The 24268-nt window shown below is 41.7% G+C and overlaps 1 protein-coding gene across 1 annotated transcript; it reads right to left on the minus strand.

Moving 5' to 3' along the window:
- Positions 1 to 678: 678 nt before the first annotated feature.
- klf5l (Kruppel like factor 5 like) lies at positions 679 to 23664 on the minus strand. Its single transcript, XM_085364095.1, has 4 exons — positions 23524 to 23664; positions 10041 to 10974; positions 9052 to 9111; positions 679 to 857 (listed from the first exon to the last, which is right to left on the minus strand). Exons 1-4 carry the CDS (start codon positions 23662 to 23664, stop codon positions 679 to 681), a joined length of 1314 nt encoding a protein of 437 aa, XP_085220221.1.
- Positions 23665 to 24268: the final 604 nt, after the last annotated feature.

Here is a 24268-nt window from a genome sequence, read left to right on the forward strand (position 1 = left end):
GTTTGAAACGTTCATGTTGTTGTTGCTGGTGGTTTTCTTTTTTTTCTTTACTCTTTTTAAAAATGCAGCAGAAGAAAGTTTTCCAGGATTTGATCAGAGTCCCAAGTCCTGATTGCAAAGTCTGCAGGGAGGGATTCGAATCGAGATTCACGAGCTGCTCGTGAGAGAGCATGTGATTTAGGACAAACTCCAAAATCACCACAGTGGTTGAATTTTTTTGCTAAACCGTCGGCTCTGGTTGTGAGAGTTCAGCAAACTCTGCAGCGACTGACTGCAGACAGATTTCTATCTAACATGGAGCAGCTCCAAAAGTCTTGTTCTGTTATCATCTGCCTGGATCCCCTTTGCTGTTTGAACAACAAATGAAACTAACCGGGTGAGAGAGCAGCTAGTAACTGTAAGGCCTGTTCACCCGACATGTTGACAACAGATATGCAGGTCTGTTATTTATTTAAAAACTTGTTGGTGTAGCACCTACGCTGGAGTTTATCCACGGGTAAACTTCACGTGCGGTGCAACTTTTAATTAGATTTTTGGACAACTCATGAAATTAAACACCAGAGCACTTGGGGGTGGGGTGATTTTGGTTTTCTTTCTGACTCTTATAAAGCTGATTGGTTCAGGCGGCTGTCTCTTTATGCAACATGGAGTGTGTCTGTATATGCAGGTATATTTGGTTTAGTTCTGGTGACGCTTCATGTGCAGAGCCAAATGGTCCGAGCGTGAGAAGCAGCGGCTGCAGGCGATGCACTTGAAGGGTTTGGCCCCGGTGTGTTTCCGGTAGTGTCTGGTGAGCTCGTCGGATCGAGCGAAGCGCCAGTCGCAGTTGTCCCATGTGCATCGGTATGGCTTCTCGCCTGCAAAAAGAGAAGAGGAGAGCGCAGAGGCGTCAGCTACATACTTTAGGTTTTTTCTTAAATTTCTTAAAGCAAAGACAAGTTCGAGTACACATCAGTCAAAGGACCAACTTTACTTGAACACACCACAGAAAGCGATTCCACTTTCCCACACTCAGTCATTCAACATAAGTGCTAAAGAAAATTCCTTTAACATCCCTTCACAATAAGACTTGTGTGCCTGTATGACGTCTGTGTGTAGTTGTATTTCTAAATGTGGGGGGGATTGTTTGAATGGCAGTTAGCATGCACTTTTGGTGTTTACTGCTTCCTTCTGTAAAAACTCCTGTCTGACTTCAGCGAAACTAAACCGAGATAAAAATCTCATGAAACAGTGTTTCAGACAATGGGTTCAACCATTGTGACGGTGGTGTGCATAAAAACAAGTGTCAAATTGTGAAAGGAAAGATTTGAGTTGGAAAAGTAAAAAAAACTTGTTTTCACATGAATTAACAGAAGAAAAATGAAAAAAGACACAAAGAATTAAAGAAATTTTGCAAGGACCTTGCAGCAGTGTGTGCGTGCGTGTCATCCCAGCTCACTTTATGGACATTTTCAGCTACAGTTTCAATTATCAGACTTGGTGCATACGAGGGAGAAAGTTAAGAAGGTTGCTTTTCCTTTTTTTTTGTAAATATAACAGCAGCAAATCAAGTTTTTCTGCAGTAAAACTTGATGACTTCAAAGCATTAAAGATTAACGACCAATTTTCTGTGTGCTTGCATCATTCCTTTACTTCTGAATCCTAAAGAAACTCCACACAAACATCGCACCGAAACCATTGTCAGCACTGCAGTCTGTCTCCTCTCTGATAATATTTAACTGATGAGCGCCTGAATTGGATAACCAGAAGAAAATGGATGGATGGAGCTCGTTTTATTCTATCAGCTCAACTTTATGTCATTCTGTCAACTTTCTAATGTGATTATCATCAAAGTATTTTGCCTTCACAAGAATTAGACTTGTTTTAATATCCCATCACAAGCGAGTGAACATCAATAAGACAGTTTATCTGTAACCACTGAAAGCGGCCTTTGTGTCAGGAGTCTCGGAGCACAGCACGAGTCGTTGTTACAGGTGTGGCAGTGTTTGATTGTCACACTGCACATTAAGAAATGTAATTGTGAGATTGTACTTTTCCATTTTTTTGTTTTCGGAGGGGAGGTTATGGCTTTGTGCCATTTGCTGGAGACTGAAAACAAAATTGTTCAGAGGTGTGGATGTAAAAACGAGATTAGTGTTGTGTAACCCTATAGGCTCACAGCCTGCTTTGTTTTCATGTCATCAGTTGCTTTTTTTTTTTTTTTTAATCCATGTTTTAGAGAAAATTTAAAGGATTATTGGAGAAAGTACAACTTGAACTCTTGCAAAAGCACAATGTCCCTGAATTGTTGATTGTCTGGGACATAAATCATATTATGCTCCTGTAATTATAAGGTAACAGTAGTGGGTAGTAATGGGTAAGGAGGTATAATGACAGAGAACCTGTAGAATGGGAATTCAAAACACTGTGGAATAACGAGTTAAGTAAATCTAGCACGACAGTTATCTTACCCCACCCAAACATGGACATTTCTCTGCTGTGCCGCAACGTGCTCTTGCCAAACAGTGAGCTAATCATCAACAAAGAGAAAAAAAGGCGCAGTTGAAAGGGTTGGTATGCACATGACAAGAGAGAAAGAGGGGGAAAAAAGTCATCTTTCATAGCCAAGGTGGAAATTAATGTTCAGGAATCAATGCGAGGCCTGAGCACAAACATAAGTGAAAAGGAGATAAGCAAACAATAAAGGTCTGCTCAGGCCAGATTCCTTCAACTTTGAGTCGGTGCTTTCCAAAAGAAGAAAAAAAAAAAGTTCATGCCCTGATTAAAAGTTTAAATATGGCGTTTTCCTAAATCAAATGCCCCAGTTCCAGGAAAGTATCCAGACTAGATTTATTATTGGTTCCAATGCAGAATAAAAGCGATAGCTTTATACCTTGTACTGTTTGCTCACTGTCAATAGACTGTAGTGTTGTTGACATTCCAAATAAGCAATCCGGTAGATATTCAATGCCATAAAGTATAATTTATAAGACTCTAAGTTCTGTCTGATAGGCTGAGGTAACCTATCAGGCAGTGTCGAGGGAGTGTGCCTCTCCTCGGCTGTGTGGGCCATCAAGTGCTCATTATTAGCATGGGCCCTGTTTGTGCTGATTAGATAGCTTCTGTTATTGACCATCAATCACCAGTGACAGCCATTAATGGAGTGAGTGGGTCCAAAGAGCAAAGGGCGGGTGGAGAATTTAGGTGACAGGAAGGAAATGCAACATTTTGTGCGTCTTATCCTAAAAAAAAGTGTATTTGCAATTCACATTTCCAAATATTTTGTCCTCAGTTAGTCCAGCCACTCTTCTGGGCAGGTACAAGCTAAAAATAACAGGACCGCAAGTGTGCTAGCTCAGTGGATCATTGGGTTTCTCTACTATTTTCAAGCATCTTTACCTTAAAGTGCCTTGAGATTACTCATGTTCTTAACCGGCTCTAAATAAATAAAAATAAAATGATCATGAACACGTTAATGGATTTTAAACAATCCAACCAGCCCCGAAACCCCACATTACAGGCACTCCAGCCTCCTTTGAGGGGAATATCCTGTTTCTAGAGGTAACCACACTTGATGTGTGTGAAGAGGTGGAGTGCAAATGTCTCCATATAAAAGGTTTAGGTTCTCAACCCACAGGTGTGTTTGGTTTTCCTCTATAGCTGCGCTGATGAGGTGAAAAGCACAGACGCCTCTCTCAGACTATTATCCCTGAAAGCTACAGCAAACATGACGGTGAAATACGACACACACACACACGCAGAACAAACAGACTTGACTGGTACATATATAGACGGTGGATAAAAAGAAGAAAAAAAAACTTGCATAGGATCCCTTCCTTTAGTCAAAGGGGGGAAAATGGGTTTGTGGGAGATTTACTACACATGCATGAGAAGGTAAAAACTGACACATCCATCATGTATTGGAACCTCATGCACTAGAAAAACTGAGCTTTGACAATACTGAGACATTTCACAAAGAATTTAACTTTTTTCTGGCTGTCAGCGCTGTTCAAGTGGAAACTGGAAATTTGCATGACTTCGCTGTCTATTTTTAAATCGCTTAACAGGGACGCTTCTTAAAAGGTACCAGTACTCAAAAGACTTCACAGGCATTTGTGTAGCTGTTTGATCAGGTGGCCGATTACAAACGGCAACGCCATTATCTCTCTCTTTCTCTAGAATGCACACATGGGTGGCTGTAGCTCAGGTGGCAGAGCAGGTCAGCCACTAATCAGAAGGTCGGTGGTTCGATCCCAGGCTGCCTCCTGGCTGCATGCCAAATATCCTTGGGCATGTTGCCTACTGGTGGTGGTCAGAGGGCCCGGCAGCCTCGCCTCTGTCAGTGTGCCCCAGGGCAGCTGTGGCTACAATGTAGCTTGCTATCGCCAGTGTGTGAATGTGTGAATGACTGTAGTGTAAAGCGCTATACAGATGCAGGCCATTTACCATATATTAATGAATGCATGAAACACACACATTCAGAATCATGACGATCTGGGTCTTAACTTGTGCACAAAACTGATTTTTCCAAGTTGTTTTTGTCCATAAAAAAACAACAACAGATTTTCTAACCTAATGCATTTCTATACCTTCTGCTTAATGTCATGGCAATGCACACTCAAGTAGAATATACCAGAAGTGTAATAATAACATTTTATAACCACCTCTACCTGGCTTTACTGAGTCAAAGAGCAAACATTTTCAGGCTCTTCAGGACGCCAATAAACTCTTTGTGGACCTCTTGGCTTTATCAGCTCACTCTGTGTTTGTAAAGAGGGCTGGAGGGTTCCCTAATCAAACTGATAGTATTTTACTCTTTAGACACACACATGTAAACACACACACACACACACACACACAACTGCAAAAGCCAATGTGAAGAGCTGGAGTGGCTGCTGAGGCCACGGTCAAGGTTACGCCCACGAACCAGTGGGAGGTGCAGACTGTTATCACAGACGTGCCGATGAGCACAGATAGCGATGCACTTAAACAATATTCACATCAGATGCTCCCTCAGGGGGTTCATGCCGATTGCCTCCACAGAGGGCACCTGGGCTACGGCCGCTTAGCTGCTCTTCCTCTTCCTCATTCAAATGGGCGACCTGTATGTGCTCCATCTTGTTAAATGTTGATCACAGTAGTGGATTACATAGCCCGACCCTTCCTCTGTATAAAATTAAAAATGACACACTAAATGCACTTTAGAGGAAATATTTTGCTTATTTTCCATAAGGTGTAATCTATGAAAAGATTGTAATAACAATATATTTTAGGGCTTCCTCTTGGGATATGTAACAGTCACGTGTCCTGTGGGATTGACTCTAATATATTGTGACAGCATCAATATATCATGGCAGTGTCATATCTTAAGCTATTATACAATTTCCAAGTCTAATCTTCAACATAAGTAAGCCTAACGTTACATTAGTCATTACACTTTACTCCTAAATATTATTACTTCATGTCCTGGTTTAGTACATCAGCACTTTATACCTCAAGATTTACTAACTTCCATTATTTGAATAATTATATCACCAAAGCAGCTACTACATATCTGACTAATCAGTGGTTATGAATTTGGGTTTCTTTGTCCTTTTGGTAACACTTTCTTTTAAGATCTTTATATAAGTATGAGATTATAGGGAATAAGAAGCTTATACACACTTATAGCACAATATTATGGTATATATTGTTTAGCAGTCTTGTAGCTGCAAAAGAAAAAAGTTAACTATTAATTACACATTATTATATAACCTTAAGCAACTTTATGATGTAGAGGTTAATGCCTGTAAGCTCACCAGGATTGAGACGTAATGGCTATTAAGAATAAGGAAGGAAGGAACAAAAGAAATAACATATAACGAACCAAAAATGTATATCTATGATTGAATTATAACCTCATTCGATGATGTTAATGGCCTTTATTATTTCCTATTATGCAAATGTGTTATTATTAGTCTTCAGTTTAGTTGTCTTATTATCTTTTTTGTAGTGGGTAACAAAGTAACTCTAAGTAACTATAGCTTATTAAAGTACCTTAAAGTTTTGTTGCAGAGGGACTGAAAAGTAACCAAAGATTTGGTCACATGTAAAAGTAAACTGGAGCCAAAAGGTCTGTGTACGAACATTAGACCATACTAGACAGACTAATACAGCAATTTCAAGTTTCCATTTCACTTAACATGCAAATCTTTAATCTGTGGGTGGGAATCTGAACATAAAGATCTTTACTTAAAGAGGATTTCAAGCTCAATGAGCCACCAGATTGTTGGACCCTATGTGTATATAGATTTAAACCCAAGCCCAGACCGGGGACCTGCAGTCTACAGCAAATGATTTGTTAGCAGTAAGTTGCAAAAGCACAAGTCTGTTAGCCTGGGAAAACATGACTAATGCTTTGTGAAAGACTTATAGAATATTGTATTGTACGTACACACACACACACACACACACACACACACACACACACACACACACACACACGCCCAAAGGACTTCCTGATACTATTGCCTTAAGAAAAACAACTCCTGTCTCTCTGGCAGTGAACTGAAACAGACATAAATGAGGGATGATGTTTCACCACATTAAAGGTTCTGTGCCGGCAGACTGTTGATGCAACGTATGTGTTAATACCTCACAGGAAACCCTGTACGCACAGACTGACACCAGTCATGCAGGTGTACATTACTATGTAGTTGTTAATGAGCCATCCCAATTAAACACTTTTGGGTTAATCGGGATCAATAACAGCCAGTTTATCACCATTGAACACCGTGAGTAGCTGCTGGTTCGGTGGTATAAAACGGTGGGAGACACGACTCTCGGTAAATGTCTCACTTTTGATTTTGTGACTGGTTCATAGTTACACACCGAGTAAACAAACACTGCAATCCTATCAGTCCTATCTATCTATCGATCTACAGAATGTAAACATGGGTTTAAACTTGGCAGGTCCTGTTAAGATACTATGTGTAGATTAATAATAAAATAACGATAATCTCTCTAGAAAATAGATTATTTTCAATTTCTTTGATAAGAAAACTACATACAGCATTCTTTATGAGTTAAAGGTGTGGACTGCTTCAACTCAGGCAAACAGAACCAATTATAGAAAGGTTAATGCTGTAACGTAACTTTAAAAAGGTCAGTGTGAAGTCAGTGGCAACTTTATAGTGTTTGGTTTATATTTAAGGTCCAATATTATGCACCGATTCATGTGTGTGACTAAGTTCAGCAACCCAAATAAATCTGAGAATAAAAGGGGGGCCTAGAACGCAGCTGTGAGGCACTCCACAAGCACAGTATGCAGATGCCTAATCAATAGATAAGCCAAGCTATTTTTAAGGCCGATGTAAAACGACTATCCATCCAGCAAATCACATTTGTTACGGAAATACACATAAAATAACTAAACCTTGTGTCACATATACTGTATTGTGTCATGATATGCCTCAAATACTTGCATTAGCTTTGTAAATTTCTTTTGATTTGCCTTAAACATTTCCTGGAGTTCAGAACAGTCGGTGCAATGTTTCTTTTACATGCTCAACTTATGAGTCATCAACTGAATGCAAAACAAGACCAAACAAGCCTGGTTTGGCCAGACAGCAAGCGAAGCCTTGCGGTGGGAACCGTGGACTGACCAAAACAAGTAAACCAGGAATCCTTGGTCAGTGACATGTCTGCTGCTGTGGGATCTGCTAACCGTGACGCACTCTTTGAAATGAATGCCCATGACTCCATCACGCACTCAGCCTACGTCCAGTTGCGGTTTGCTAGTAAGACGCATTTAGTAGCCGCATCGACTTGCCAGATGATTATAAGGATGGGACGTGCACTGCGAGGTGTGTGTGGGCATGTGAACGTCTTTGTTCTGCTTTGTAAAGGTATCTGCACGTGCCAACTCATAAATTCACTGCAAGTCACACCTCATGACACAGATCTAACGCACGTGGGCAGAATATGAAATTCGACATTGTAGGTCATAATAAAAGTGTCCGAATTTTGTCTACATTTGGTCATGATATCGTAACAAACTGCAGGTTTGGAGCCACAACCAAAAATACTGCTTAGCCAGTGATACAGTAAATACTGTAAAGGTTACTTTGTTTTCTTTTCACAAACAACAGGCGCTGAAACATGCGGCTGAAGCCACTGAGGTCCACACTTGTCAGTGTACTCTTTAATTGCTCTTGTTTTGTTTACCATTCTCACTGCATGTTTCGAAGCCCGTTTGTCTTTTGTGCTGCTGCATCCTGCTGCTTCAACAGCCCAACTTCCCCACTGGGATCCATAAAATTTCATCTTATCTATTTATGACCGCAGAGAGATCTGTTTCTATTTGTCTGTTTATTCACGTGTTCACGCTTCGCTCTGTCAATATTTTCACACTGGAGGAGCTCTGCAGCTTTAATCGCATGAGTAAATCTTCAAAATCCAGGTCTGGGGCCTCTGGGAATTCACAGGTTTCATCTTACAGAAGGGAAATACATTGAAACCAGCCCCTCCGCCCCCCTGCTCCGTTCTCCGAACCCCCTACCTTCCTCCTCCTCCATCCTTCCTTTCAGGAACTGAAAAGCAGGAGTAACTGGTTTGGCCTTTATTTAACTGCGTGTCTTTCCTCTTTTTTTTTTTTTTTTAACCCTTCTTTTCTTCGTCCTACCCTCCTCCCTCGGCCCTTTGTTCTCTTTCACTGGGGACGCTACGTAGACAGGTATGAACATGTATAAACACGGCGCAGAAAAAACAAAAACTCAAATATGTTGCTTCTGTGCCTTTTCTTTTCATTGCGTTTACCTTCTTCATCAACATCATCTCTATTATTGTTGCTGGGTGTATCGAAACTGGCGCCGACATAAAGCACAAATAAATAAGCTTAAAGCAACTGAACTTAGAGGATGACAAAGATGCATGACTGCAGCATGCTGCTGCTTCACCACCTACAGTGTAAAGTTAAAAAACTAACTTCCAACCTTTGAATGTTTGGTGAATCAATCCTAAATTAAAATTGGTATAAATTTGTAAATAACAGCAAAGACTGTATTTCAGCCCTCGGGGAGATTATTTTCTTACCTGTGTGTGTTCTTTGGTGTGCCTTCAGATGGGAGCTCTTTGTGTAAACTTTGGTGCAGCCTGTGAGGAAATAACAGAGGATCATAAGCCAGGAGGACAGCTGACAGGAGGACACAGCACAAAATCTGTCTTCAACATGAATCATTAGGTGTTTACTTACTCATAACATATTAAAAGTACACTGTTTGGATAACATAATGCAACATCTTGCTTCTAATTTAACTGCAAATTTAGTTGAATAGCAACAGGTTGTAGTCTTTACTGCAATGAACAGTTAAAGGAACAACGATAATATGTATTATTTATAAAACGAAGAGTAAAGTAACTGATGCAAAGTTTGCTTTCAGCCTGGTTTTTGCACATTTTCTCTCACAGTATTAATGACTGTGAGGATTTCGTTTGCAGGTCAGAGCCGTGCATTGCCGAAAGATTTGCATGTGTGTTGCTTTGGGTATAGAGTTTATTTACATTCAGTGACACTGGGAATTGGACTAGTTCATGTGTGCAGATATGGGATTGACTGAACCATGCTTTGTGTGTCCCATTGGTAATTTAGAAAAGATTGTAAGTGAAGCACCGACTGCCCTGAGCCGGCAAAGTGTACCACTTTTCGCGCTTTCAGGTGATGTCACCAGTAAGATCCCAGTACAGCGAGACAAAAGCTGCCCCTGACTGGGCTTTGGGGGCATGCGGTGAGGCACAAAAATCAATGTGTTGCGTACATCCTGGTAAGCTGCAAGGTTTGACTTGTTCATGTTGATTTTGGAAACAGTTTTGCCTTGAGCATCACAATGGTACATACCGGTCCAGACAATAGGACATGCAAATGAAAGTGAAGTCAGATAACGTAGTTTTATTTCACATCGGCTCATATTTTTATTTTCATTTCAGAGAATCGTTGTTAAAACCAGCTACGTGGGTTTACTTTCTAATGGAGAAACTTCAGTTGTAAACCATAGTTTATAGTGATATGGAAACAGACCACCCACCTGGGTAGTTGCAGAAGTGAATCCTCCTCTTCTCCAGCTCTGGGTTGTTTCGCCTATTGTATTTTGGACCTGTTAAGACACCCTGGCCGTGTGTCATCAGCATGGCATGATGAGACATCCCCGCTAGCTTTATTCCTCCCATACGCTGCTGGTAAGGGGGTGGACCCTGGGGTGCTAGGCTCAGCAGCTCTGCCTGGCCGTCTGGGCTTCCGGGCTGGGAATTTGGTGGCGAAGGCGGTAGGCTGTGTGGCGCTGTGTGCTGGGATGAGTTGTTTGGAGAGTGCTGGTAGTAGCCGGGATGATGATGTGGCAGTTGGTGCTCTGCCATCATGTAGTTGCCGTTGGTCGTCGGCAATGTGGCGTTGCTGAGGTTCAGCATGGTCCTGCCGCTGCTGGAGCCGTGCGGTGAGGGACTGTTGTGCGATAGGGTCATGGTGAGGTCGCCACTGCTCGCGATGGGCATGTGGTAGACCTGCGGCTGTGGAGGTGGAGGTCCGATGTGAAGCTCTGTGACCAAGTTTGGCTGCTGCTGCTGCTGAGATCCTGTGGTCACGCTCACCATTCCTCCAGCGCTCATGTCCGGTTTTATGAAAACGTTGTTGACTACAGGCGGCACGCTGAACACCGAGGTGAAGTCTGGAAGGGCCTGGCTGGTTGGGATCGAGCAGGGCACCTCCATCCCGGGTTCCGTCTTGATCTGCTGTGGTGTGAGGGTCTTGGTGTTGGGCCTGTAGAGGCCTGTGCGGAGGTGAGTGGTGCTGGGAAGGATGACGTTGATGTTGAGGCTGTATGGGGTGGCAGGTTTGTCCTCTGCGAAGTACTCGTCCACCACGGAGGCGCTCTCTCGTCTGTACTTCTTGTCGGTAGTGTCATTCGGGGTACTCAGTAGAGGACTGCTGTGCTGGGGAAGGTATTTGTCTAATTCGAGTTGAATCTGAAAAAGAAAAGAGACGCAAAGTTAACAGAAATACTTCAAATGTGTACTGAAACTAGGGGAAAAAACATTCACACAGTTATTTCACAAACATCCTACCACACCCTTTAAATAACAATACATCATAAGCTGAGATTTGCACATGACTGTTGCTGTTAAAACTCACAGATCCCATCCATCTACGACAGACTTCCATGTTCACAGTTTTGGACTCTTTTCATGTGCTTTTGAGTCCTAATCTGATCAGCGCTTTAAGAGATTATTTGGTGAACGTGGATGCAGAAAGTTACACCCATTCCATGAAAAAGGAAACACAGCATGGTTGGAGGATGCTGTTTCTCCCAGCATCCTCCTTGCGTCATAGCTCACATTCCTGTTTCCTACTGAAGCTCAATGTCCTGACAAGCAGCCACAATTGACAGTTGGGGCAGATAGCTAAAAAGGGAATTCACCTACAAGTAAACCTTATAATACTGTAGCCTCCAGGCCTTTAGAGTGCATCACACCTGCTATGTGCTTGAATGATCATTCACTGACAATTATGCAGCTGCAGCAATAATCCTGGACACTGTCATATAAACATGCATACACTCTTACAGGTGATACACATTTAAAAACAAATGCTTCCCTGCTGAAAGCTGAAAGCCTTGCCCCTTTGCTTTCACTGCGCAGCAGGCTTTTGCCAGTAAAAATCCATTGGGACAAAGGAAGGGACGTGTTTTACATTTTCATTCCATTGGGATAAAGAGAAGAAGATGCAAACAGCCAACAGCGAGAGCAACGCAGGTAGAATTCCATAAAAAAATTGTAAGGAAAAAAAAAATGCAAATAGATTCAAACCTTCAGTTAAGTTTCATTTACACAGTGGCAGACCAAGCACATAAGTAATCTAGGGTCACTTTACATAGTCTGTTCAAGTCTTGTCATCTTAAAGAAGCAAATCTGACAACTTCCCCGTGACCGAGCACTAGACAGAGAAACGTCCAATAGAATCACATTTAGAGAGGGCGACCATCTGCTGCAACCGGTTGGGAGAGAGGGAAAAGCAAAAAAAAAAAATTATTGAGAAACAACAAACAATACCAACAATGGACAGGCTGGCGGGGCCTGTAATCGTAGACCTGATGTACAGAATGAAAGAAGACAGAGATGAAAAAGCCCAGGCTACTGAAAGAGAAGACAAAACTAATGACGTGCAACAGTGCCAGGCAAATACCTGGAAATTAAAAGGAAACAGAAGAGATGCACTGCATCATGGGAGGTCCCGATGGACGTATAGCAGCATAAATAAAGAGAAGGTTCCAGGCCATATAATCTAGTTCTAACTATAGGAGTAAAGAACTCTACTGGATCAAAAATGGTAAGATGAGAAGGCAGATCATTAATGGCTTTGCATGTAAGGAAGGTTTTATATTTGATAATTAGTTTGTTAATAACTCCCTATTATATAACTAGTAGCTAATTAGCTCTGTGTAAATAAGATGTGATTATCTGGTTCCGTGTAGTGACGGGATCCCCAGCTGCGCAGCGTTCTTGTTCCTAACAAGTTTCTTTTTCAAGGAACTTGTGATTTCTCAGATATCTCACAGTGATGCATATAGAAGGCATCCCACTTTAGCAATTCACTCACTAAAAGTTGCACAAGGAAGGTTATAAAACCCATTTTTCACCTTATACCTGTCATGAATCGCTGTGTGGCAGGCAAGCAGGAGTGGTGGACCCAAAATGCAGAACTCAGACACGGAAGTGAAACTTAAGGCGCAGCTTTATTGCTGGGAAAAACCTCGTACAAACTAAACTCACCAAAAGAAAACCAAAAGTCAGAACAGAGGAACCAAGGACTGAAACACTGGAAAGAAACACTAAACTGGAGCAGGAGACCAAACACTAGGAACATAGAAGCAGAACACACAGCTAGTTGAGGGTACGACGCGACACTGACACAGAGAAACACAGGGCTTAAATACACAGACGGCAGTAATCAAGGGATGAGAGACAGAAGGGGAACACACCTGGGAGAAATCACAGCTGACGAGACAGGGGAAACGTAACTGAGCACACTCACATATGACACAAACCTTCACAATAAAACAGGAAACTCAGACACATGGAACCAGACAAGACATTGAACTAAACAGACAGATTCACAAACAGATGGGGTGACACCATAGACAGAGACAGACTCAAAGGCAGACCAAATATAACACACAGAACTCAAACAATAATAATCATCATCATCATAAACTAGAAAATGATAACTAAAAGCGCTGGGTCACCGACCCAGGACCATGACAATACCTCATTAATTTTGATCCACAGTACTTACATCTCTATGACTGTATTTTTTATTTGTACTCCTCTCGCTAATTTAAAGATGGTGAGGTCTACATTAAAAAAAAAGGCTTGAAAGTTGGAGGAGGCCAAGAAAATTGTAAAAGTGAGACACTGTATGGGTGTCTGCTACACAGGTTTTCAATGCAACAGGTAGCATTTATCATTACAACTACCAGAATGTCTGCTGGAGCACAAAAGAACCATTTTCAGGTGACAGGATGAAACAGACAGAGTGAAGAAGAAAATAAACTGCAGATATTTTCTTCTGATTAAGTGGAAAACATTTGATTTTCATCCAAAGTGCACCTTGGCACCGTTTCTCATTTAAAGTCTACATGTGGACTATTGCTCCTTCAGAGGTGCACAAGCTGTCAAACAAAAAAAGGATCTAGACTGCAGAAGCCACACACTGTGTCTACGATCATAAATGCACAAAGCCGTTTAATGCTGGCTATTTATATGCTGTACATATGCATGCAGAATTTCATACTGTTCATGCACACCAACTTACTGACAAATTAAAGTTCACACGAGCATGCTAACACACACAAACAGGTAGAGAGTTGGCTCTATGGGTGTGGCCGACAGTCTGATGCACGAAGAAGAGGAGGAGGGAGAAAAAAAAAGGGGAGAAAGCACTCACAGCTAAACCAAAACAAAGGCTGAAGGCATGAGAAAGGTGCAGTGAAACCTAAACACTGTCAGGTAAAAATAGACCTGCCAGACAAATCTGATCCGCACAGTGACGACAGATATACACCCAGGATGATGGGAGGGAGGAGCGACCAGGTTAAAAAGAGAGGTGGGGGTGGGGGGAATCAGGAAGAACAAAGGTCCGGAGAAGAGACGGAGAGAAAGCCACGTGAGCGGTAAAAGTGATGATTAATTGAGGAATTGAGGACTATAAATACCTTGGAGTACACATTGACAATAAACTGGACTGGGCTAAAAACACCACAGCACTTTACAGGAAGGGCCAGAGTCGTCTCTATTTTTTGAGGCGACTGAGGTCCTTCAACATCTGCCAGAAAATGCTGAGGATTTTCTATGAGTCTGTGGTGGCCAGTGCGATCCTCTATGCTGTTGCATGCTGGGGGAGCAGGCTGAGGGTCGCAGATGCCAACAGACTTAATAAACTGATCCGTAAGGCCAGCAATGTTGTGGGGATGGAGCTGGACTCCCTCAAGGTGGTGTCGGAGAGGCGGATGCTGTCCAAGATAAAGACAATGTTGGATAACACCTCCCACCCACTCCATGACATGTTGGTCAGTCACAGGAGCTCGTTCAGTGAGAGACTGAGATTACCGAAAAGCACCACTGAACGACACAGGAAATCATTCCTGCCTGTGGCCATCTCCCTGTACAACGCATCCACTTAACACACTGTTTGCTGCTACAACTACACATGTTTCTTTTCCAAATATTTATTTATAAGTGACTTATGTATGTATGTATATATATGTATATATTGTACTATTCTTAGTTAGCGTATTGTCTGTCTTGTCTTAATGTTGGTTTAAAATGGAGCACTGTAACAAAAAATAATTTCCCCCAGGGATCAATAAAGTATTCTGATTCTGATTCTGATTCTGATTAATTCTGAAAGTGATAGTTATGTCTGAATGAGTGCAGCTAATCTAACGGGGACATCTGATTAGATTCAAAGAGATTGTTTGTAAAGATTTCCAAACTCCAGAATAAACTCACAAACTCAAACCAAATACTGCGCTCTGCCAGTCACTGAAACATAATGTTCACTGACCAAAAACGTGTTATTTCAGCACCAGTTATAGTGCTTTTTGGGGTGATTCGAGATTGGAAGACAAGAATTATTTTAACTGATCTCGACCCGATCGGTGGGAGAGTGAATTCCATGAACTACGCCCCTTCCGTGGGAGATCACAAATCCACAGCTCGCAGTAAAATCCCGCTCTGAAACGAGCCATTTGGGACAAATGACCTAATGAGGTGCTGATGCGTTGGAGGTCGTGTCCTGCAACCGAACAAAAGAGCAGAGCGGGCTTGTTTCAATGCGCTTATTCTGCAGCGCTGCTTCCAGTGCCAGCCCCATCATCACACCAACACACACACACTCTGCTAATAAGCTGTTGATGTATTTGCACACACAAACCTTGGGTGGTTATTGGTCTGTGTGCACTTGAACTTGAGGAATGTGTGTATGCTGCATGAAAATTTCTACTACGTGCAATTCAATTTACTTAAAAGGCGCATCCCTGTTTTTACTGATGGTGGGTAACAATTAACAACAGAAACAATAGGCAAATGCATGAATTAAAGAGGCACAATTAAGAAGGGAAAACTAAATCTATGATGAATTCAAAATGAGCAAAACTGATTTTACAGTGAAAACGAGTTTTGGCCAAATGCACCAGTCGCTGAAGTGGTTTACAATAGAAATGCATTCCAAACAGCCTCGATGCAGTGATTAGTACTATAAACATGACAAGAACATAAACCTGAGGGCAGGGAATAAATGGGAGTATTATTTGTGTCGTGTACGTGGGTTCTGATTTTCTGTTGGCTTATTCTTAACTTATTATTCATTGTGATTCTTTTCTAATCCTCGCCAAACAAACTCAAAAAAGTCATTGTATAACGAATAAGCATACTCCTTGTGTTTGAGAGGACGAAACAAAGTACTAAAGACTGGCGTGAGCGGCGTTCCGTGCCTTTTTTGCATATTGCTATATGCACATGTCTCTGTGTGAACATTTGTATGTGCGTATTACTGTTAGAGCGTGTTTCCTGCAGGGCTAGGATAGATGGCCGCCATTCATCGCCGGTAAACTGCCCTGTCATCAGTGGAATCTGAGCACCTGGTGAAACGAAAGTCTTGGGTATTTACTGAGGGGGAGAAAAAAAAGTGAAAACAAAAACAGACTCTCTGTTTCCTTCTGACTGAGAGCTCCTTTCACGATGGGACACAAACAGGTTCTGTAGTGCCGGGGTGCTGGCAGCTGTCACCTTTGGGTGCCCTTGGTCATGTCCCCTTACTGGACTGATGTTGATCTGTCTTCCTGTCAGCATCTGTACGCTGATACAAACACAAGCAAACTCTCCATATGCTCTTTTCATGAAGGCATGAAGAGAAAGGTTAGGGCTCTCATCAAAGAACATTTACAGAGAATACCAGCTACTTGGAAATGCACAGAATGTACATATTTTTAAGTTGACCAACTTTGAAAGAGCTTTAAAAATGCAATCGACTTAAAACGAGTCCCTGCCAAAAGCAAGAACTCTCCTGTCTCGACTCTCACCAGACTTCAGGAAAGGTTTAACGTTATCACTTCAGCCCCATAAACAGGGCTAAGGTTAAAACCCTCTCCTTTGCATAAGAGGACGTATTTCCTTCATTTGCCCTACAACTATTCTGGGTTTCTCTTTTGCCTTTAATTCATTAACAAGAGAAGCACGGTGATCTCAAAGGAGTCCAGTGGTTTACAGTTCAGAAAGTCTTTTGTTTTATGTGGTAAATGAGGAGAATATCTCTCGGCAAAGACTGAGTTGGTTAATAATTGGAGAACATGTATAACTGTTCTGCTATGAATCCTTCTGCCTGATAACAACAATCTCTTATCAGCTGTGTTCAGGTTTATGGGGCAGAGTGGGAGTTTCCACACTTCTGGCCAATTTCACGTCCATTCTTAAAGGCCCACTGTATCCTTTAAGGCCGACTAATACAATGAGCAAAAACTTTACACTACTCATCAGTAATAATGTTCACACATAGCAGCATATACTTGTCTTTGGACTTGTTGGTATTTTTCCCTTCACAGTCACTGCAACCTCAAGTTTCCATTCATTATGAAAATTAGCCTTCAGAATCAAGCTTGCGTGAGGCTCTAATACACTGAACATATCTGCAGTCATACTCAAGCTGGTATGATTTCAAAACATCCACATTCTTTGCTTCTTAGCTGTAAGGCATACCTCAATATAAATATTGTTATTCATCTCTAAAATATCTGTGAGATCCACCACACGCATGCCAGCATCATCGAGAATAGTGTCGTTTTCCGCCTGCACAGAGTAGCCGTGTGAATCCTGATTCAAACCCTGAAAACCTCCAAGCTGCAGGGTCAATCCCCCTCCTCCTGCTAATTGCAAAACAAATGGCTTCGTCTGCACGCCAGTTTTCTTTTATGGCTTTCAGGAATGCAATGGTCGTTCGCCTTTGGATCTCCATAAAAAACAGAGCTCTGCGTCAGGGCTCCCTGGCTGGGAATCAACAGAGCAGAAATCATGACAAGGTCATCAGGGCAACAACAAGACCTTTCATACCACGGTGATGTTTTATTGGCACGGATGATCACAGAGAAATAGAAGCGTGTTTGACTTCCCAAGAAAGTGACGAGCTTTCCAGGGTAAAAGTGGCAAAGTGAAACAAGCCAGCAGAATTTGCTTTGTTTTAAAAATGTACTGCCTCACTGCTTTAGTAACATCTGAAGATGAGTGAAGAGGGTGAGAAATCTTTCGATATTCACCCAAGTGCCTTCTTTAGTGTCTGATTTCCTTACCTGGATGTTTAAGCATGCGTTAACTATTGCATAGTTTTGTTACAACTACATAATCTGGAAAATTTGGGGGTATTTTATATGCCACTGATGATGTGGCATAGCTAATAAACTGTATATACAGACACACTACTATACTGTATATGCTACTGCACTGACACATAAAATTGCAAACAGTAATTTTGAATAAGGACTGTTTTTCTTGGTTTACAGTTCTGAGGTAAAAGAGGGCAAAACCGATGTTTAGGCAGAATCCTCAGGAACCCTTCTGTGGTCATTGTTATTTTATTTACATATCTTAATTTTAGCTCTGCTTCTAGCAATGACCTGCAGCATGAACTAGCACTTATAAGTCTCTGTCTTTGCTGTTAATCATTGTGTAAACCTACGCCGTTCTGAGGCAAAGTCTTTGGAAAGGAAATAACACTTTCCTTATATTCCTGTTACCACTTTGCCCAAACGGTGACCTTTTTCACACGTTATCCTATTTCTGTCTCTTATTTCTTATCGGTCTTTGTTCCCTGTTCTTCCAGAAAATGGTCTCTCAAGATTAGCCGGCAGTTGGGTTGAAGAAACTGAGGAAGTCCAGTATCTCACTGCGTGTTTAGAGATAAGAGATTTTTTTTTTGTCTCACCACAAAATGATTTCAGCTTTTGTTTTTCCCTCACAAAAGCAGTTTTGACTGTTTTTCCAGACGAGCGAGAGGGTAAACAGTGGTGGTCATTAAAGAGATTTTGCAGCTTCGGTAGATGAGTTTGCAGACAATAAGCATTAGGAAATGGCAGAATATGACTGTCTGCGGGCAGCATGTGTTGTCTGGTATGGTAACACAGCCGGGCATGATGGGGAGAGCTGACATCAGCAGACCAAACAAAGTGAACAGAGCAAAGCATGAGTCATGCTAGGAATTGTTCCTAGGTTTCTTGTTGCTCTCAGATGCAGTGTGATCAGACTGATTTATGGGTGTGAATACAATAAGGTTTATTAAAAAGAGACTTTTGAACCTACAATGTATTTTCCCATATGAATCAAAGGCGTTTGTCTTTAGACAACCTGTTTATTGATATGTGGCTACAAAACACACAATGGCAATCAACAGCAGTGACGGTTGAGTAAACAAAAAAAAACAAGACAAAACTGGCAGTTAGGTGAGCACAATAACACGCATGTTATAGATGAAAAAAAAAAATCAATAAATATACGAGTAGAAGAAGAGTTCCTGGAGCTAGATAAATTTTAAGTTCACTTTAGATAGAGACAAAAGAAAATCGTCCTAGATTTCTCAATAACGCAAATAAAAGTGTTTCCCCACAGCAAACTTCCTTTCACCGATCACTGTAGGGATCCCTGCAAGTCGAAACTCGTAGTCAGCAGACACTTGCCCAGATGCAAATTCAGCTGCATGTGTTGTCCTGGAAGTCAAATCATTAGTCAAACCAAAACCATCTCAGACCTCAGCTGCATGTCAGCCGCGAGGGCCATATAAAGGAAGGGTTGTGCGACTATAAACTAATGGGGGAGACCGGGGTTCACAAAAGAAGGCAAGTCTGGTCAAAACCATGGCACAGGAAGGATACACCCAAACACACCACGCGTATCCCAGGAGGTACAACTAAAATATTTATAAAGCCGTATCTGAATATTGATCTTCAGGAAGCATTCAGCGTGACTGGCGACATGCTCTTGATCTATGCTCCATTAAGTTATTCTGTAACCTACCCTGTCGTCTGCGCGCAGTCATACAGGAAACCCACAGGTGATATAATGACAAAAGAATCTGGAAACAAGTTTCATATCGGTTACTTATTCCGGTATTAATACTTAAGAACATGAACAGATTTGTTCAAGTTTTTAAAAAAATGCAGTGTGTCAGAAGACTGACAAAGACACAAATGATGCCTCAACAATACCGTAATGAACAGTCAAACCTTAGCTGAAATGTTGATGCCTGTAAGGACTGGTTCTTTTCTAATAGTGACACATCATTTACAAGAGAAAAATGCACAGCTTTTCACCCTTCAAGCTTTTCAGATTTGTGGTTTTGCAACATAAATGAAGAATTCCTTTCAAACTCATCAAGCAGATTTATGTGCAGGCTGAATAAATGCCCGTGTAATCACAAGGAATGTATGGCTTTTAAAGAACTAGTCTCAATATGCTTAAAGTAAATAGAAGGAGAGGATACAGCACGATGACAACAGTAACAAAGGGATAATGTTAAACTATTAGTGTTTATTTGTAACACCAAACTCAAGAGTCCTGTGCTCACATGATAAGTTTCTGTATATAAAAAAAAAGTGTGCAATACATGAAAAGGTGTCCAAAATATACGGGCACAAAAGAGGTGGGTGTTAATAGCCGAGACTAGTAAAGTTGTGGGCCATTTTCGAGGTAGTACGCAACTGTGCATGAAAGTGCACAATGACAGGGAGTTAAGTTCCGGAAATCAGCCATAAAGTGTCTACATAGGCCCACGTTAATGTTATGACGGCATTTCGCTGCAGAGTCGAGAGTCCAGAGAATAAAGTCCAGTTATCAGTTATGAGTCAGGCCAGAGAAAAAGAGCACGGATCTGCAAAGGAGTACGAGTATCCATGAATTATCCAGAGAGCTGGACTTTAAGGTTACAACGTGGCATTTACAGTGGTGGTCCTTAAAGTTATTAAACTGGTAGTTTTTAAATATAGAATTCTTTCACCAGCCTTGTCAAGCAACTACAGTTTAAGCAGAAAGCATGTGGTTAACCAATGATCTCGAATCCAAACCTCAAGTTAGCCACTAACTTCTGAAAACAAGTCAAGTTTTTGCTTTAGTTTACCAAAACCGAGCTAAAAAGATCAGCTGGACCCAGACTAGCTTTAATGAATTTTCTGTGACTTATTAAAGAAGACCAAGCTGCTGGATCTGCTTTGAAACATTTTCCAAACAGCACGTCTCAAGATCAGTGAGTTCATTCGCTAATTTTGTTTTATGGCTACAGAAAAGCAACACTATAAACAACAAAGGGGAGAATATTCCAGCCATTCGAAGTCCTGGAGTTCGACCATTCCCACTTTCTCACGAGGTCGACCTTTATCATCCTCTCTTTTGCCTCTGGGCGGCCTGTGGACATGCGAGCCCTGCTCAGACAGGTCGGGCAACGTACGTTTGTCACGACATCACTGGAGTTAAGCTCTAGTATAATTCCACAAAGACCACTGCATGTTACAGCAATGAGCACCAAACAAAACAGCAGCTGAATTCTGGCTGCACGAGCCAAACATTGACACAACTGCCGAAACTGACACAAGTCACACTGTTGGAGAAAACAGTGGCAAAGTTGATATTAACAACTATACTTCTATGCTAACCTTCATAGTTGATCATATCTGGAACCTAACAAACAAGTCTCGCTTTTTTGTCTTGTGATCATCTCAGTGACTGACAGTTTAAAATCTACGCTTCTTTTTCTGGGTTCACGCTTTCAGACATTTTACATTTCAGTTCATGGAATTCTACAAGAACACAAACCAGTTTAGGTTGTAAAATACTTTAGTTTATGGCAGCCATTGTGCTCTAAATACATCTGCAGGAAGATAGGCAGACAAGGTAGACCGTGTTTTCCAAGTCGTACAGAAAACTGGATGAAAATCTAAAAAGATTACTAAAAATCAATCACCCACACTACCCACAGTTGCCTTATCCAGTACCTGAGCATGATGGCTTAACTCAGAGTACCAATGTTCGTCCCAGTATCTCAAAACTTCTCTGCTCGTTCCTCCGCTCCCTTTCATGGACACACAATTGAAATGAGCCATCGCGGAGCACGACAGGGTTCATCATTTTAAGCTTTTTGCGGCTACACACAGTGCTCTCACATGTCTTAGAGGTTGATTACTTCACACAGTGATTTTCATTGAGACAGCTGTAATAGAGGAAACGCTGGTGTCCTGTGCTTCCTTGCCCAGTATTCTCCCTCTCAATTAAGTTCATGAAAATCTAGCTTTTCAGTTTTAGGGTAATCCTGTCTAAAAATATCTGCTTTAGCACTGCCTTGTTTCTGGAATAACTAACTACTAAGCAGGCGTAATAGGCGATGGTCATTGTTATATAGAATAAAGGTTTTTTTATGTATAGTTTTTGATCAGAATATATAAAATAGTTCCGTATAGAAGAGCCACAAAATATAAAGCATCACCACTGAAAGTTCAGTGATGGTGCTGGTCAGGCAAAAACTGAAGCAGCATAACCTGAAACAAATGATCTGCCATTAGAAAATATAATACAAATATTTTCCTCCATACCACAGCAGCACAATGAACTTCATTCAAGTTGTACAAACATGCAGATATCTAAATGGTTGATGGCTGTGGACAGATGTTTGCACCCGTCTAGTAGCAAAGCCCACTGAGCCTTTTCAAAAAAGCTTTTAATGTATGCTTTACTCCCATGTTTGCCGAAAGGCACAGCCTGAATCCAGCCCACTCTGCTAATGATGTTTCAGGCTGAACCTATTGCGTGCAGACACAGCCTGTGAGAAACGTGTATCATATCCGCATATATGAACCTATGGAATAAAAGCCAGGAACAGACCGCAAACATCTTTAACCTGTCAAATCCACTTTGGCTATGCTTTGTTGGTCACGTGCAGCTGGCAGAGTGGCTTTAGCCTTAGGTCTGTGGATCAGCTACTTGTTTACCAAATATGTGGCAGGAGACCAAACTCAGCACCATACAAAGGCGTTCGGTTTCTGTTTGTGCTCTGCTGCGATCACGCAGGAACAACACGTGCTTCACAGCCATTTAACTTTAATGCCGTCGTCATGTCTCTGCTGTGAATAGTGTACTGTTTTTGCATTTATGATTTTCTGAAAACAATTAGGCACCCCATGTATCTCGTGTATATATCTACATAAACCATGAGATGCTTGCTGGGAATTTCAGGAAGTATCCCCAGAAAGCCTTGCACAGTGAGCTCTCCAAAGCACTGCAGTGATTAATATAGAAGAAGCTGTTTTGCAGAGTTCTCTAAATTTCAACCTGATGCTATATCACGTGACCAAAACCCCAAGATAAAAAAATATACAGGTAGGGATGGTGAATAAAATTTGAGGAAACAAGGTGTAATGTGCACATGTACTCAGCTTCACTTGTTAATGTGAAAGATTATAAAAATAAACATAGCAAACATGTATGTAGCTTTTCATTTAACAGCATATAGAGAGCAAAAACAACTGCCAACAAGGGCAGGCTAGAACACCTGGTATTGCGTCCCCAAAAGTATATTAGCAGGAATGTGCATGGCTTTCCCCGCTGTATCCACATAAAACCTTATAGTATATGATGAAAAAACCGCATAGCGCATCAAGTTGCCACAAGTTTCTCCAAGCTGCAATTGTTTTTAACCCATCAGCTGCGCCTCTATGCAGGACTTCTACCTGTTGCCTGCCCGCCTTTACAGGTGAGCTGCTACATGTCACATGAAAAAGCAGCCTGATAAACACGACACACATTAGCCCCTCAGCCAGTTACATGACTATTACTGTTTGCTTATGCCAGAAACAACTACGTGTTGCCTAAAGCGGCACGTGGTTCCCATCCTCTGCGAAAAGCAGCGAACACCTTCAAACTCTCAGGTAGGCCGGATCTCCGGCTCTCCTGAAGCCCGGCCGCGCTCAGCGGGTTGGGGGAGATTCTTACCGCGGGCTTGACGTCCTCGAACACGGACGTGTCCTCGGCGCCCTCCGCTCCCGACATCCTCACCGGCTTCAGCTGCGTGAAAACTGCCCTTTCTTCAGTCGCGTGGGGCGGATTCATGGCCAATCCTACACTCGTTGCCATTAAAGTTTCTGCTTAAACAAGTTTATCTTTTTTTCAGAATTTGTTTTTTAAGTGCATATACAGTTACTAACGTTAATAACGCCCTACTGGAGCTGAATGCTATGGTGTAATCCACAGCCCTCCCTTTTCTTGTAGCTCGCAGGTAGACTTTACCTGAGCTCAACTAGACACAGCCAATCAGAGCAGACTTCCAGCCCACTCAAGGAGGCGGGACTCACCTGCAGGAAAACAACAGAGCATCAGGTGAAATGTTGCCCCTGCATAATAGGCCAAGCATATGAAATACACACATTTTAACCAAGGTTTCTTTCTATTTTTCTCTTTGCTTTGAATAAAAAAAAAAATGCTGTTTAAATGATATTTTGTCACACGTGACTGAACCGCAGCGTCAAACACCCAGGGATAAGAATGTGTCATATACGCAGGGTGAAGTCATCCACATGTATCATCCACTCATCACAATGTGTGCAAAAAGTTAAATTTTATCAGTATCAGTTTTATCCAATAAGATCAAATTATGTTACTTCTGTTATTTTATTTATTTATTTTTTGCTGCAAAATGAGACTGTCAAGCATACCAACACACAAATGTTACCATAAGACA

This window comes from Diplotaxodon limnothrissa, linkage group LG10 (genome assembly GCF_057381915.1).
Source record: "Diplotaxodon limnothrissa isolate DT_005_m linkage group LG10, D_limnothrissa_male_GT1.1, whole genome shotgun sequence".
Lineage (NCBI taxonomy): Eukaryota > Metazoa > Chordata > Actinopteri > Cichliformes > Cichlidae > Diplotaxodon > Diplotaxodon limnothrissa.